We start from the raw sequence: 15567 nt of genomic DNA on the forward strand, positions 1-15567 counted from the left end.
TTTTCTGCTGTACAAAGTTTATCCTCTGGTGGTGTCAGGTGTAACTCAGGTGTAACTGTCTCCAGGTAAAGAGGCTGCTCCTGAGGTGGAAATGTCCATCCCCGGTTTAGACTGGGGCATGGACGAGGTCATGGGTAAAGACACCAAGAAGGTCCCGCAGAAGAAAGTCCCGTACGCCAAACCGATCCCAGCACAGTTCCAACAGGTAAATACCTGCTGCTGATCAACACCTGCATGCTGTTTGTCTTCAACAGTTTTTACCCTAAAGGTTAAAAACCTTATGAAGTTGTATAAACAGTATAAACTGTGTCCTCGGTCTCCCCACAGGCCTGGGCAGAGAATAAAGTACCCATGATGCCACCTGGTGGAGAATTGTCCAAAGACCGGAAGGTGGAGCAGAAAGTGGACATGAAGAAGAAAACTCAGGCAGAGATCGAGCAGGAGATGGCAGCTCTGCAGTACACCAACCCCATGCTGCTGGAGGTGGGTGCTTCAACTCACTGGAACACAGGCCTTATAACAGTGTGACCGTGTTCTCTATTAGTACAACTTAGAACCCTTCAGTACAACACCAGTTTCATTCAGAACAGTATACATCTGTGAAACGTTCTATAATTTGTAATGGCTAGGAATTACACTTAGCAACCACCTAGCAATATCTTTAGAATTACTTAGCAACCACCTAGCAATATCCTTAGAATTACCTAGCAACCACCTAGCAATATCCTTAGAATTACCTAGCAGCCAGCTAGCAACACCTTCAGAACTACTTATCATCCACCTAGCAACACCTTTGGAAGTCCTTACCAACTACACCCAGACGACAGTCCAATCAGATGTCTCGCCATAACGATCTCTGTGCGTACCTGGTGCTCCTCCAGATGACCACCCAGTAAAACATCAGACTGTCAGTTAGAACCTAGAAATTAAGGAATAAACAAAACATCAAACGTTCCGTCTGACCTTGTGTTTAACACGTCTTTTGTTCTTGATGCAGCAAATGAAAATGGACCGGATGAACCAGATGAATACAGGGGACGGGAACATGCCCCCCCCACAGGGACAGGGCCCTGTGCCCCCTTTCCCTGGTCCAGGAGGCCCCGGAGGCCCCAGTGGTCCCGGGGGCCCGATGCCTCCTGGTCAGCAGGGCTTTCCCCCAAATATGCCTCCTCAGCAGATGCCGAATAACATGGGTCCTCCCATGGGCCCTGGAGGCATGCAGACCCCTTTCATGGCCCCTGGACAGATGGGGCCACCCTCTGGACCCCAGCCTCACCAAGGGCCTCCTCAGGGTATGATGGGACCACCAGACATGCAGGGACCACAGGGTATGCAGAGACACCCTGGCCCTCCCAGAAATATAGGTCCTCAAGGGCCTCACGGTATGGGGCCCAGAGGGATGCAGGGTCCCCCTGGTGGGATGATGGGTCCCCCTCCTCGAGGGATGGGTCCAAGGGATCCTCAGGGGCCTCCACCTCAGGGGGGCATGATGCCACCTCAGGGGAACATGATGGGCCCTCAGGGTCCCATGCAGGGTGGGATGATGGGGCCCCCACCCAGGACACATGGCAACATGCCAAACAACTATGGGATGGGCAACATGCAGGGGCCCCCAGGAGGGATGCATGGGCCTCCAGGAAATATGCAGGGTCCCCCAGGTAACATGCAAGGACCCCATGGAAACATGCAGGGGCCCCCTGGTAACATGCAAGGACCACATGGAAACATGCAGGGGCCCCCAGGAAGCATGCAAGGACCCCATGGAAACATGCAGGGGCCTCCAGGAAGCATGCAAGGACCCCATGGAAACATGCAGGGGCCTCCATACATGCAGCACCAGGTGAGTTCATGTTTTATCTTCAGGACGTCTGACTGGTTCAGGACCAGTTTGAACTGGTTTAAAATGTTCTGTATAAATCTGATTTGGTCTTTCCAGGGTCAGAACTCGGGGCCAGTGATGCATGGGATGGGGCAACAGGGGCCCAACAACAAAGGTAAGCCAACGCCACTGAAAAGAAAAAGTAGCTTGTAGTTTTGAAATACGCAGAGTTGTATTTATAGGATGGGTGTACCTCAGGGCTCCACTTTAGGTCCTGTTTGGTTTGTATTTACTTTGTCTTAACTGCTAATTAACTAATATTAGCATGCCAGTACACCAAACTAAGATGGTGAAAATGGTAGACATTACACCCTCTAAACATTAGCATGTTAGCATTGTCATTGTAAATATGTTAGCATGCTGATGTTTGCATTTAGCTCAAAGCACTACTGTGTGTTAGTACAGTCAGCCTCACAGAGCTGCTAGCATCACTGCTAGTGTTTGTAGGTCAGAATGTTTCAAGCTAGAGCTGCCAGTTTGTCTCAATATCAAGACTGCAGCTCAGTTTAGTGCCAGCTTTTCAACAAACTTTAAAATATTCCACATTTCATGTATTATTGGTATTATTCACCTTCTAGACACAGATATGCAGTTCAGGTCCAAGCTATTATTCAAACTCCTTTAGCTCCTGTGAATAAAGTTCTACTTTACTGTCTTAATATTGATTCAGCTGTTTCTTCATACAAACTAAATATAGAAATTCAGTTTCGTTTCTGCCTCTGCATATCTTTCACACATTATTAGTATTATTGTACTTTTAAAGTCAGCAGTTCAGTTTAGCACTAGCTTGTACCTGCATGTTATCACCATAGTTAGCTTATATTTTGTTTCTCAGCTGTTCATATCCTATTTTTGTTGCATTGAGACGTTAAGCCACAAACTCCTGTCAAACTTTTTGTAGTTGGACATCTTTCACATTTTTAGCGTTGACCTTTGAATGTCCAGCGTTCACACTGCGGTCTCTTTAGTGATAACTTCCCTGGTTAATGCTTCAGCTACTGCAGCTCTCAGTCACAGTTCAACATGTTTTAACCTTCATATTTTAAATTTCACAAACTGTTTCACTGTTACGCAACAATAATTTGCGTAAATCTTTTTTGTCATAATTTGTTTATTGGTGGAAATTCAGATGGAGCACAGCTGCCACTCTTACTATTGAAAATGTGTCCCATCATTCCCACTAATCAATTAGTCACAGATGACGTCCTCAGTAAATATTTAGTTTCCGGTCACAGAGGAGAAAAGAAACCAGGAAAGATTCTCATCTAAGAAGCTGAAATCAGAGAATTTTTTCTTTAAAAAGTGACCCAAACTGATTTATTGATTATCAAAATAATTTAATAATTGATAGAGATTTACAGATTGACAGATTAATTGTTGCAGTTGTTGTCTGAAGCGAGAACGGTTCCTGGTTTACATCCAGGCTGAACTCTGGTCCTCAGTCCTGATCCCTGTCCACTCTCCTCTGTAAGGGGACCCTCGGGGGCCACCACCCAACCACCACATGGGTCCTCCTGACCGGCAGGGCCCCGGAGGCCCTGGAGGACAAGACCAGGGCTCCGGTCCTTACTGGGGGGACAACCAGCAGGGACGACGTGGACCGCATGACTTTGACGGAGGCCAGGACTTCCAGGAGGGCTGGAGACCCGGACCTGGACCAGGATACCAGGGGGGAGGAGGAGGCCACAGGGGGGGAGGACACCGAGGAGGAGGGAACGGAGGGAACTGGGGACCCGACGAGAGGTTCAGTGGAGGAGACTTCAGGGGACGGAGAGATGACAGGTGAGCTGAGGCCAGGGGACGTCTTCAAACAGCTGATCATAGAGACGAGATTCTTAGAGTTATTTTCTAATAATTTCTCCTGACAGCTGAGAGCAGATGTTTGTAAAATCCTGATCTTTCAGCCAAAAACATCTCCTTTGATGCTACAGGCTGCAGAGTCCTGAACACGTCCTGTGTGAAATAAAAACCACAAACTCAGGACCCGCAGCAGGTTTGAACCGGTCCAAACAGGAACAGCAGAAGTCCAGACACTGAGGACTTGAATTCTTCCTCTGAGTTGTTTCTGAGATATTTACTAAAACTTGATTTTACAACGTTTCCTTGAGGTCAGTGAGTTTTGTTAAACGTGCCTGAGTCATGGAGAGAATCCACCTGCTACCACCACAGTGTCCTCATGGGGACGGGAACCTCTGCATGTCTTTAGACCATCAGGACAACGCCGCTGTCCCTGACATCGGCTCACATGACCCACTGCGGCCAGTTAATAAAGTACTGTGGTGAAGTCAGATCAATAATTTAATGATGTGTAACATTTCAGCATGATCAGATATTCTGCTGGTGATCAAAGCGTCACAGCAATTCAGTAAATTGATGAGTGGAAGAGAAAGACCATAAGACCAGACTTTTCTGACGTCCTCTCTGACTCCGCCCACTGACTGCTGAGCCAGGAAGAAGCTCACAGGCAGAAAATCAGAGACGGAGGTCACAAAACTGTAAATACTGAAAAATATCACATATCACCCTGCTTTTCTGAATGTATTGTTGAATATTTTTGGGAAATAAAAATCGAGGCAGGAAGGCTGCAGGTGAGAGGGGAACCGGCGGCGGCGGCGGCGGCGGCGGCTGCAGAGGACTCATGGGACACACACGCTACTAACTGAGCTGCAGGGAAGCCCCAGATTTGAATGAAGACTTGTGGAGATACAGAAGTTAATTCATTTTTCATATTTATAAAAATACAGTGATGGACTTTTGAATTGATCTCAGGTGACAGTGAGACAAACTTCAGTCACAATTTAGCAAATGTGTTGAAGAGATTTCATGTCTGTAGGACGTACGGCTGATCGTTACACGTTTGGATCGTCAGATGTCAAGAAATTTAGATTTGTAGAGATAAGTCCACCCACTTGATCAATTATTACTAAAATTTATCAACTGAGTCATGACCTGAGATCATGGAAAACGATTTTTGAACGTACTCATGCAGCTGATTGCAGAATATAAACTTTTGAGTTATTGCGCCCCCTAGAGGTGAAACAGTGTTCTTTAATATGTTATCTCAGTGAACATGTGTTCATGAGTTATTACACACAACTCAAAATGAGTTATTGTAATAAAAAATAATCAGCTCATAAAATCCAAACCGATTGATCAATCAAAATTCCTTTGATAACTTTAGATCAATGAAGTCTGTAGACGATGTTGACTCATCTTCAGGACGATTGGTCCAACAGTCTGGGACACATCCATGAAAGTAGATTTCTGATAAAACTGAGAAAAAGTGATAAAAGTTGACATTTTTAAAGCAAAATATTAACAGAGAAAAGATGCAGATCAATTAAAAGAGGTCAGGCTGTGTTTAAGGTAATTGTAAAAATGTAAACTTGATTGTTACAGCGCCACCTTTAGGTCTGTAAGTGTCAGTTTGGTTGTTGTGGCTGGAATTTACAACAAACCTGCAGAGTTTTAACAGAAAATAATAATAATGATGATGATGATGATGATGATGATGTTTGAAACATTTTCTTCACATAAAGTTCATATTTACACAACATTGATCAGTTTGATCCAGTTATCAGTCTTTCATCAGCCAATCACATTAAGAGAATGAGTCACATTACTAACCAGTAGACCACACCACCTCACTGAGGATCTGGTCTTAACCAAGTCCAGGACCTGCTCTGAACTGGTCCATGATCTGGTCTGAAGTGGATTCTCTGGGTGTTCCAGGTTCAGAGGAGGTGGCCCCGGCCGGCCCGGAGCTCGAGGTTACCCTGATGAGTACGGCGGCGGGGAGGAGGGCTTTGACGGCCCCGAGGAGGTGGGCCGAGGCTGGGACGGCGGGGGCAGAGGGAGACCGCCTCGAGGAGGGGGTCCACCCCGAGGAGGAGGTGAGACAGAGTCTGCGGCCTGGTTCCAAACCACTTTTATTTGGAACTGGGGACGTTCATGGACAATAATTTAGCTGCTGATTTAAATTCAGACAACTTGACTGGTGTTAAAATAAAAAAACAGAAACACTCAGAACAGTCAAACACTCAGAACAGTCAGAAACACTCAGAACAGTCAGAAACACTCAGAACAGTCAGAAACACTCAGAACAGTCAAACACTCAGAACAGTCAGAAACACTCAGAACAGTCAGAAACACTCAGAACAGTCAGAAACACTCAGAACAGTCAAACACTCAGAACAGTCAGAAACACTCAGAACAGTCAGAAACACTCAGAACAGTCAGAAACCCTCAGAACAGTCAGAAACACTCAGAACAGTCAGAAACACTCAGAACAGTCAGAAACACTCAGAACAGTCAAACACTCAGAACAGTCAGAAACACTCAGAACAGTCAAACACTCAGAACAGTCAAACACTCAGAACAGTCAGAAACACTCAGAACAGTCAAACACTCAGAACAGTCAAACACTCAGAACAGTCAGAAACACTCAGAACAGTCAAACACTCAGAACAGTCAAACAATCAGAACAGTCAGAAACACTCAGAACAGTCAGAAACACTCAGGACAGTCAAACAATCAGAACAGTCAGAAACACTCAGAACAGTCAAACACTCAGAACAGTCAAACACTCAGAACAGTCAGAAACACTCAGAACAGTCAAACACTCAGAACAGTCAAACACTCAGAACAGTCAGAAACACTCAGAACAGTCAAACACTCAGAACAGTCAGAAACACTCAGAACAGTCAGAAACCCTCAGAACAGTCAAACACTCAGAACAGTCAGAAACACTCAGAACAGTCAGAAACACTCAGAACAGTCAAACACTCAGAACAGTCAAACACTCAGAACAGTCAGAAACACTCAGAACAGTCAAACACTCAGAACAGTCAGAAACACTCAGAACAGTCAGAAACACTCAGAACAGTCAGAAACACTCAGAACAGTCAAACACTCGGAACAGTCAGAAACACTCAGAACAGTCAGAAACACTCAGAACAGTCAGAAACACTCAGAACAGTCAGAAACACTCAGAACAGTCAGAAACACTCAGAACAGTCAGAAACACTCAGAACAGTCAAACACTCAGAACAGTCAGAAACACTCAGAACAGTCAGAAACACTCAGAACAGTCAAACAATCAGAACAGTCAGAAACACTCAGAACAGTCAAACACTCAGAACAGTCAGAAACACTCAGAACAGTCAGAAACACTCAGAACGGTCAAACCCTCAGAACAGTCAGAAACACTCAGAACAGTCAGAAAACCCTCAGAACAGTCAAACACTCAGAACAGTCAGAAACCCCTCAGAACAGTCAGAAACCCTCAGAACAGTCAGAAACACTCAGAACAGTCAGAAACCCCACAGAACAGTCAGAAACACTCAGAACAGTCAGAAACCCCTCAAAACACTCAGAAACACTCACAACAGTCAGAAAACCCTCAGAACAGTCAGAAACACTCAGAACAGTCAGAAACACTCAGAACAGTCAGAAACTCTCAGAACAGTCAGAAACACTCAGAACAGTCAGAAACTCTCAGAAGAGTCAAACACTCAGAACAGTCAGAAACACTCAGAACAGTCAGAAACCCTCAGAACAGTCAGAAACCCTCAGAACAGTCAGAAACACTCAGAACAGTCAAATCCTCAGAACAGTCAGAAACTCTCAGAACAGTCAGAAACACTCAGAACAGTCAGAAACACTCAGAACAGTCAGAAACACTCAGAACAGTCAAACAATCAGAACAGTCAGAAACACTCAGAACAGTCAGAAACCCCTCAGAACAGTCAGAAACACTCAGAACAGTCAAACACTCAGAACAGTCAGAAACCCTCAGAACAGTCAGAAACCCTCAGAACAGTCAGAAACACTCAGAACAGTCAAACAATCAGAACAGTCAGAAACCCTCAGAACAGTCAGAAACACTGAGAGCAGTCAAACCCTCAGAACAGTCAGAAACACTCAGAACAGTCAGAAACCCCTCAAAACAGTCAGAAACACTCACAACAGTCAGAAAACCCTCAGAACAGTCAGAAACACTCAGAACAGTCAGAAACACTCAGAACAGTCAGAAACTCTCAGAACAGTCAGAAACACTCAGAACAGTCAGAAACTCTCAGAAGAGTCAAACACTCAGAACAGTCAGAAACACTCAGAACAGTCAGAAACCCTCAGAACAGTCAGAAACACTCAGAACAGTCAGAAACACTCAGAACAGTCAAATCCTCAGAACAGTCAGAAACTCTCAGAACAGTCAGAAACACTCAGAACAGTCAGAAACACTCAGAACAGTCAAACCCTCAGAACAGTCAGAAACACTCAGAACAGTCAGAAACACTCAGAACAGTCAGAAACACTCAGAACAGTCAGAAACACTCAGAACAGTCAGAAACACTCAGAACAGTCAAACAATCAGAACAGTCAGAAACCCTCAGAACAGTCAAACAATCAGAACAGTCAGAAACACTCAGAACAGTCAGAAACACTCAGAACAGTCAGAAACACTCAGAACAGTCAAACAATCAGAACAGTCAGAAACACTCAGAACAGTCAGAAACCCCTCAGAACAGTCAGAAACACTCAGAACAGTCAAACACTCAGAACAGTCAGAAACCCTCAGAACAGTCAGAAACCCTCAGAACAGTCAGAAACACTCAGAACAGTCAAACAATCAGAACAGTCAGAAACCCTCAGAACAGTCAAACACTCAGAACAGTCAGAAACACTCAGAACAGTCAAACAATCAGAACAGTCAGAAACCCTCAGAACAGTCAAACACTCAGAACAGTCAAACACTCAGAACAGTCAGAAACACTCAGAACAGTCAGAAACACTCAGAACAGTCAGAAACACTCAGAACAGTCAAACACTCAGAACAGTCAGAAACACTCAGAACAGTCAAACACTCAGAACAGTCAGAGAACTGAGCACATCATCAATCGATCAGTTTAAAGATGATCAGATCAATACTTTGTGTATTTGGAGCCATTAAAGCCGTCAGTCTCCTTCAGTGACCAAATTGTCTCTGCAGACTCTTATTGTGGCAGTTTCCTGTTGGTCTTCCTGTCTGTAGGTCATGATGGTTACCGGGACGCTCAGCAGATGCATGATGGGTCGTCTCCGGCCGGTCGCGAGCGCTCGTCCTCCCTGCAGGGGATGGACATGGCGTCTCTGCCCCCCAGGAAGCGTCCGTGGCAGGACGGCCCAGGAACCGGAGACCCCCGAGAGAGAGACTCACCTGGAGCTGACGGAGGTGAGACACACCTGAGTGACTTTCACTGTAAAAGTACAGGAAGTGTCTCTGCTGCACCACCAGCAGGACAAAACCTACTTTCAAAGGGATGATGAATACACCTGCCAGGTGGGACAATGGACCGCTCACAGGACAACAACACTCTAAATTGTGGACAAGTCGCATGACCCACCATACTCTGCCTCTGATTGGCTTACCCTGATACCCTGACCAATCACTGCTCTTGTCTCAAGTAGGACGGGTCATGTGACATGTTCAGTGTCAATAAATGTCTTTTTTATTTCACTGCGATTGGTTCAAACTCACCTGTATGATGATCTAACATTTAATCAGCATCTGTCAATGTCTCACCCATCAAGTGTAGAAACAATCAGCAGAAGTAAACAGCCTCTGTCTCTGGTCTCTGTCCCTGGTCCCTGGTCTCTGTCCCTGGTCTCTGGTCTCTGTCTCTGGTCTCTGTCCCTGGTCCCTGGTCTCTGTCCCTGGTCTCTGGTCTCTGTCTCTGGTCTCTGGTCTCTGTCCCTGGTCTCTGTCCCTAGTCTCTGTCTCTGGTCTCTGGTCTCTGGTCTCTGTCTCTGGTCTCTGGTCTCTGTCTCTGGTCTCTGGTCTCTGGTCTCTGTCCCTGGTCTCTGTCCCTAGTCTCTGTCTCTGTCCCTGGTCTCTGGTCTCTGGTCTCTGTCCCTGGTCTCTGGTCTCTGTCTCTGGTCTCTGGTCTCTGTCCCTGGTCTCTGTCCCTAGTCTCTGTCTCTGTCCCTGGTCTCTGGTCTCTGGTCTCTGTCCCTGGTCTCTGTCCCTAGTCTCTGTCTCTGGTCTCTGTCTCTGTCCCTGGTCTCTGTCCCTGGTCTCTGGTCTCTGTCTCTGGTCTCTGTCTCTGTCCCTGGTCTCTGTCTCTGGTCTCTGTCCCTGGTCTCTGTCCCTGGTCTCTGGTCTCTGTCTCTGGTCTCTGTCTCTGTCCCTGGTCATTGTCCCTGGTCTCTGTCCCTGGTCTCTGGTCTCTGTCTCTGTCCCTGGTCTCTGTCTCTGGTCTCTGGTCCCTGGTCTCTGGTCTCTGTCCCTGGTCTCTGTCCCTGGTCTCTGTCTCTGTCCCTGGTCTCTGTCTCTGGTCTCTGGTCCCTGGTCTCTGGTCTCTGGTCCCTGTCTCTGGTCTCTGTCTCTGTCCCTGGTCTCTGTCTCTGGTCCCTGGTCTCTGGTCTCTGTCCCTGGTCTCTGTCCCTGGTCTCTGTCTCTGATCTCTGTCCCTGGTCTCTGTCTCTGGTCTCTGTCCCTGATTTCTGTCCCTGGTCTCTGTCTCTGATCTCTGGTCTCTGTCTCTGATCTCTGGTCTCTGTCCCTGGTCTCTGTCTCTGATCTCTGTCCCTGATTTCTGTTCCTGGTCTCTGTCTCTGGTCTCTGTCCCTGGTCTCTGGTCTCTGTCTCTGGTCTCTGTCTCTGTCCCTGGTCTCTGTCCCTGGTCTCTGTCCCTGGTCTCTGGTCTCTGGTCTCTGTCTCTGGTCTCTGTCTCTGTCCCTGGTCTCTGTCTCTGGTCTCTGGTCCCTGGTCTCTGGTCTCTGTCCCTGGTCTCTGTCCCTGGTCTCTGTCTCTGTCCCTGGTCTCTGTCTCTGGTCTCTGGTCCCTGGTCTCTGGTCTCTGGTCCCTGTCTCTGGTCTCTGTCTCTGTCCCTGGTCTCTGTCTCTGGTCCCTGGTCTCTGGTCTCTGTCCCTGGTCTCTGTCTCTGATCTCTGTCCCTGGTCTCTGTCTCTGGTCTCTGTCCCTGATTTCTGTCCCTGGTCTCTGTCTCTGATCTCTGGTCTCTGGTCTCTGTCTCTGATCTCTGGTCTCTGTCCCTGGTCTCTGTCTCTGATCTCTGTCCCTGATTTCTGTCCCTGGTTTCTGTCTCTGATCTCTGTCCCTGGTCTCTTTCTCTGATCTCTGTCCCTGGTCTCTGTCTCTGATCTCTGGTCTCTGTCTCTGATCTCTGTCCCTGATTTCTGTCTCTGGTCTCTGTCCCTGGTCTCTGTCTCTGATCTCTGGTCTCTGTCTCTGATCTCTGTCCCTGATTTCTGTCCCTGGTCTCTGTCCCTGGTCTCTGTCTCTGATCTCTGTCCCTGATTTCTGCCCCTGGTTTCTGTCTCTGATCTCTGTCCCTGGTCTCTTTCTCTGATCTCTGTCCCTGATTTCTGTCCCTGGTCTCTGTCCCTGGTCTCTGTCTCTGATCTCTGTCCCTGGTCTCTGTCCCTGGTCTCTGTCTCTGATCTCTGTCCCTGGTCTCTGTCCCTGGTCTCTGTCTCTGGTCTCTGTCCTTGGTCTCTGTCTCTGATCTCTGTCTCTGGTCTCTGTTGTGTCCTGCAGGTCGTCCCCCTCAGAGAGAGGATGGCGGTTATGGTCCATCTGGTCGAGGTGGACGAGGGGGCTGGGGTCCTGGAGGAGGACCTGGACCGGTCCCCAGGAGAGGAGGACCAGCACCCAGGGGACCACTGAGGGGGGGCGTCCGGGGCCGATAATCCTGAAGGACAGAACTGCCTTTTTCCTCCACTCCTCTGGTGTTCTCGTCCCCGCCAGTCCCTCCTACGGGCCTGAGACCGGTTCCACTTCCCAAACCACCATCAGACAAACTGTTGGTCATGTGACTCACTGAAGGATGGTGGTTTCTGATTGGTCTGTGCTGACACACCTGAGCCGACAGGTAGAAGAAGCAGGAAGTGATTTTACTGTAAAAAAACAAACAAAACAACAACAACTTGTCTTTGTATCTTCAGTGTTTGTAAAAGATTTCTATGTTTGTGTGTTTTCACTGAGGTGGACAATAAAGATTCACTCTTCAAAAACTGTCCACGTGTGGTGAAGAGACACTCTACCTACTTTTACAGTCACTGTGCTGTGGACAGGGTGAGACAAGGACAAGTGTCTCTGAGGTCTCAGATGAGACGTGCTGTTCAGACGGGGACACGTGTCAGATGTGTTGAGTCGTGTTGAAAATGTTAGTTTTCATTCAGTTCAGTTACTGACATTAATATTTGATGTTAATTTTATGTTTTATGCTTTAAAAGCTGATGTTTACATTATTAATGCCAACCTTAGTTTTTTTATGCTTTGGGTTTTTTATGCTAACGGCAGGCCTTTAATGCTAACTTTAGATTTAATGTTTTTAATGTTTCTAATTCGGCGGCCGCAGCCTCATGGCAGGATTCGTCCAAGGCGAACAGTCTCTGGATTCCTACGGCCATCGGACATCCCCTTAAGGAATTTGATGTTGCTTCCTGTCGCCACTTGGTGGCGCAATGAGTTTGTCTCCTGATTGTCATGTATATGTGTTCAGACTGGGACTTTTATGACACCTGTGAAGTTTGGTGAGCATCGGACCATATACACCCAAGTTATAGCAATTTCGTCTTTCCTGGCGAGACGTCAGACTTCGCTGCCACCTCACGGCCACACCGTTCAAGGCTGACCAAATCTTTTAATAACTTTTGGTCACAAACTGATGATACACAGCAATTTTGAAGTTAATCATATTAACCCTGCAGGAGGAGTTCATTAAAATACAACATGTGGAAAACGCCAAAAATGGCCGCAAAATTCAAAATGGCTGACTTCCTGTTGGATTTGGCCAGTGGGTCCAAGAGGCTTTTTTTGTATGTCTGGGTGTGATACATATGTGTACCAATTTCCGTGCATGTCGGTGAAATGTGTTGAATTTATAGCAAATGAGTTTGAATGGGTTTGATTGACTGAGCCTCGACCTTCACAGACACCTGCACCGTCAGTTGGTCAGAACTCTAATCCACGACATCTGCAATTACATTTTGACCAGGTAGAACCAGAGAACTTAGACAACCAGAGAACTTAGACAACCAGAGAACTTAGACAACCTGAGAACTTAGACAACCTGAGAACTTAGACGAGAGAACTTAGACAACCTGAGAACTTAGACAACCAGAGAACTTAGACAACCTGAGAACTTAGACAACCTGAGAACTTAGACAACCTGAGAACTGAATCACAGATATGTGCAATACATATCCAGCTATTAAGTGTAAAAACGGGTTGCGTTCAGGCGTTGAGTGTCAAGTCGGTGCGTGTGAGTGACACGTCCTCTCTGGTACAGTTGAACTGCGGTGTGAAACAGCAGGCGGCGCCAGATAAACAAAAACATCACATCTGACAGCGATGAGATGATTCAGTTCAGTGTGAAGCTGTTAAATAGAGCAGAAACATCACACACTCCTGCAGGCTGAGGTTGACAGATGTGTCATCAGCGTTTTCAGGGTTAATTAAACATTAATGCCGTTTGTCTGGAAAGTGTGTGTGTGTGTGTGTGTGTGTGTGTGTGTGTGTGTGTGTGTGTGTGTGTGTCAGTTCTAGTTTGTGTCTGAATGCAAGTCAAATCAAAGATAAACTGATCAGTTATTAATTAAAGATGATCAGGCAGCCTTCATTTAAATCAAATCTGATTTATTTTAACATTTTAAAAACGTTTTTGAAATGTTTCCTTCACACAGACCTGCAGTTTCTCTGATTCTTGTCTTGCAGGAGAAGATCTTAGATTTAAATATTTTATCTGGTATCTATAGTGTATATCTAGTGTTGAGGAGAATTTATTTTTTGATCAACTGATTGATCAACTGAATGATCAGAGAAACACAAAGCTGATCAGTTTATCAACAAACATCTTGATGATAAAATGTTAATGTTTCTTTAGTTCTGAAACGATCACACACCTGAACGCAACTCTGTGTTGTGTTCAGGACCCCCCCTCCAGGCTGACACTGTGAGTTAATGTGAGGTGACAGTTGTAGAGGTTTGGCATTTTAAAGTCTCCTGCTTCAATCAGCGGGGTGGGGGGGCACCACACACACACACACACACACACACACACACACACACACACACACACACACACACACACACACACCACATCAGAGGGCAACCAGCTGACAGGAAGAGACGGAGGAGGTGAAGCATTAATGTGGACACACTGATGTGCAGCAACATGAGCCTGTGAGACCAAACAGAGGGAGTCACTAACACCTGAGTCACAGGTGAAGAACAAGAAGGTTTTCTGTTTGTTGGTGATAAAGTTTTATTGATTTCTCCTGATGGAACGTGACAGGTCGGTTGGCCATCTTTATCTTTCAAATTTGATCTATTGATTGTTTCTTATTGTCCTGTATGTTCTTTGTGTTTGTATCAATAATCGATCAGTCAAGTTATCGGTTTAATGTGCCTTCAGTTTAACAGACAACATGTAAGTTGTGTCACATTCAAACAGTAACAAAGATGGAGTTGGATGATGTGGTGAAGCAGTGTGGGATCATGGGAGTTTTCATAGTCAATCAGGTTGGTGTGTATCATGAGTGTGTTTAACTTCATATCAACACACACACAGGAAACACACCGTCAGCTAGAATCATTTACATTTATCTGGTTTGAACATCATAAACATCTGGAACAACACATGAAACGTGTGTGTGTGTGTGTGTGTGTGTGTGTGTGTGTGTGTGTGTGTGTGCGCACTCCTCTTCATCCATCTCTTGATTTTTTTCAGGAGAACCAATCAGCTCGTCTCTGCTCCACTTCACACAGACACACTGAGGCAACTCATTACAAATATTTCCCAGCATGCCCTCTGCTCAGGTGCATGCTGGTCCACTGATCTCAGCCTGAAAACACTAAACACAAAATATACAGATAACATCTATTTAAAAACATCTGGGGCTGATTAATAATAATAATAATAATAATGATAATAATATTATTATTATTATTATTATTATTATTACATCAGATCAGCCAAGCAGACCATAATTATATTGATATAAAACTTAACTTGATATTAAATTAAACCATCGATACTGTTGACAGACTCTGGTCCTGAGAACACACCTGTCCCCATGTTTTACACGTTTCTGTCTTCACACACACACACACACACACACACACACACACACACACACACTGACTCACACCTGATTTACACATCTGTTATTAAACCTCTGCAAACCTCTGGTTACTGGTGACCAACTGTTCATTTAAATTGAATGTGATCAATCAGGTGTGAACCAGGTATGAACTGGGTGTGAGTCATGTATCAATCAGGTGTGAACCAGGTATGAACTGGGTGTGAGTCATGTATCAATCAGGTGTGAATTGGGTGTGAATCAGGTGTGAGTCATGTATCAATCAGGTATGAATTGGGTATGAATCAGGTGTGAGTCATGTATCAATCAGGTATGAATCAGGTGTGAATCAGGTGTGAATTGGGTGTGAATCAGGTGTGAGTCAGGTATGAATCAGGTATGAATCAGGTGTGAGTCATGTATCAATCAGGTATGAATCAGGTGTGAATCAGGTGTGAATTGGGTGTGAATCAGGTGTGAGTCAGGTATGAATCAGGTGTGAATCAGGTGTGAATTGGGTGTGAGTCATGTATCAATCAGGTATGAATCAGGTATGAATCAGGTGTGAATTGGGTGTGAATCAGGTGTGAGTCATGTAT

The 15567-nt window shown here is 45.8% G+C and overlaps 1 protein-coding gene across 2 annotated transcripts in view; it reads left to right on the forward strand.

Moving 5' to 3' along the window:
• Positions 1 to 11899, forward strand: part of wdr33 (WD repeat domain 33) — a 43948-nt gene extending 32049 nt beyond the window's left edge. For both annotated transcript variants that reach the window (XM_084731698.1, XM_084731699.1), the window contains exons 14-21: positions 66 to 205; positions 328 to 483; positions 998 to 1840; positions 1937 to 1994; positions 3352 to 3661; positions 5612 to 5772; positions 8913 to 9092; positions 11421 to 11899. In XM_084731698.1, coding sequence (XP_084587824.1) covers positions 66 to 205; positions 328 to 483; positions 998 to 1840; positions 1937 to 1994; positions 3352 to 3661; positions 5612 to 5772; positions 8913 to 9092; positions 11421 to 11572 — 2000 coding nt within the window. In that variant the 3' untranslated portion in view covers positions 11573 to 11899. The remainder of the gene's footprint in view (positions 1 to 65; positions 206 to 327; positions 484 to 997; positions 1841 to 1936; positions 1995 to 3351; positions 3662 to 5611; positions 5773 to 8912; positions 9093 to 11420) is intronic.
• The last annotated feature ends 3668 nt before the right edge of the window (positions 11900 to 15567 follow it).

Source organism: Lutjanus erythropterus, chromosome 12, assembly GCF_056507025.1.
Source record: "Lutjanus erythropterus isolate fLutEry1 chromosome 12, fLutEry1.hap2, whole genome shotgun sequence".
In the NCBI taxonomy this organism is placed as follows: Eukaryota; Metazoa; Chordata; class Actinopteri; order Lutjaniformes; family Lutjanidae; genus Lutjanus; species Lutjanus erythropterus.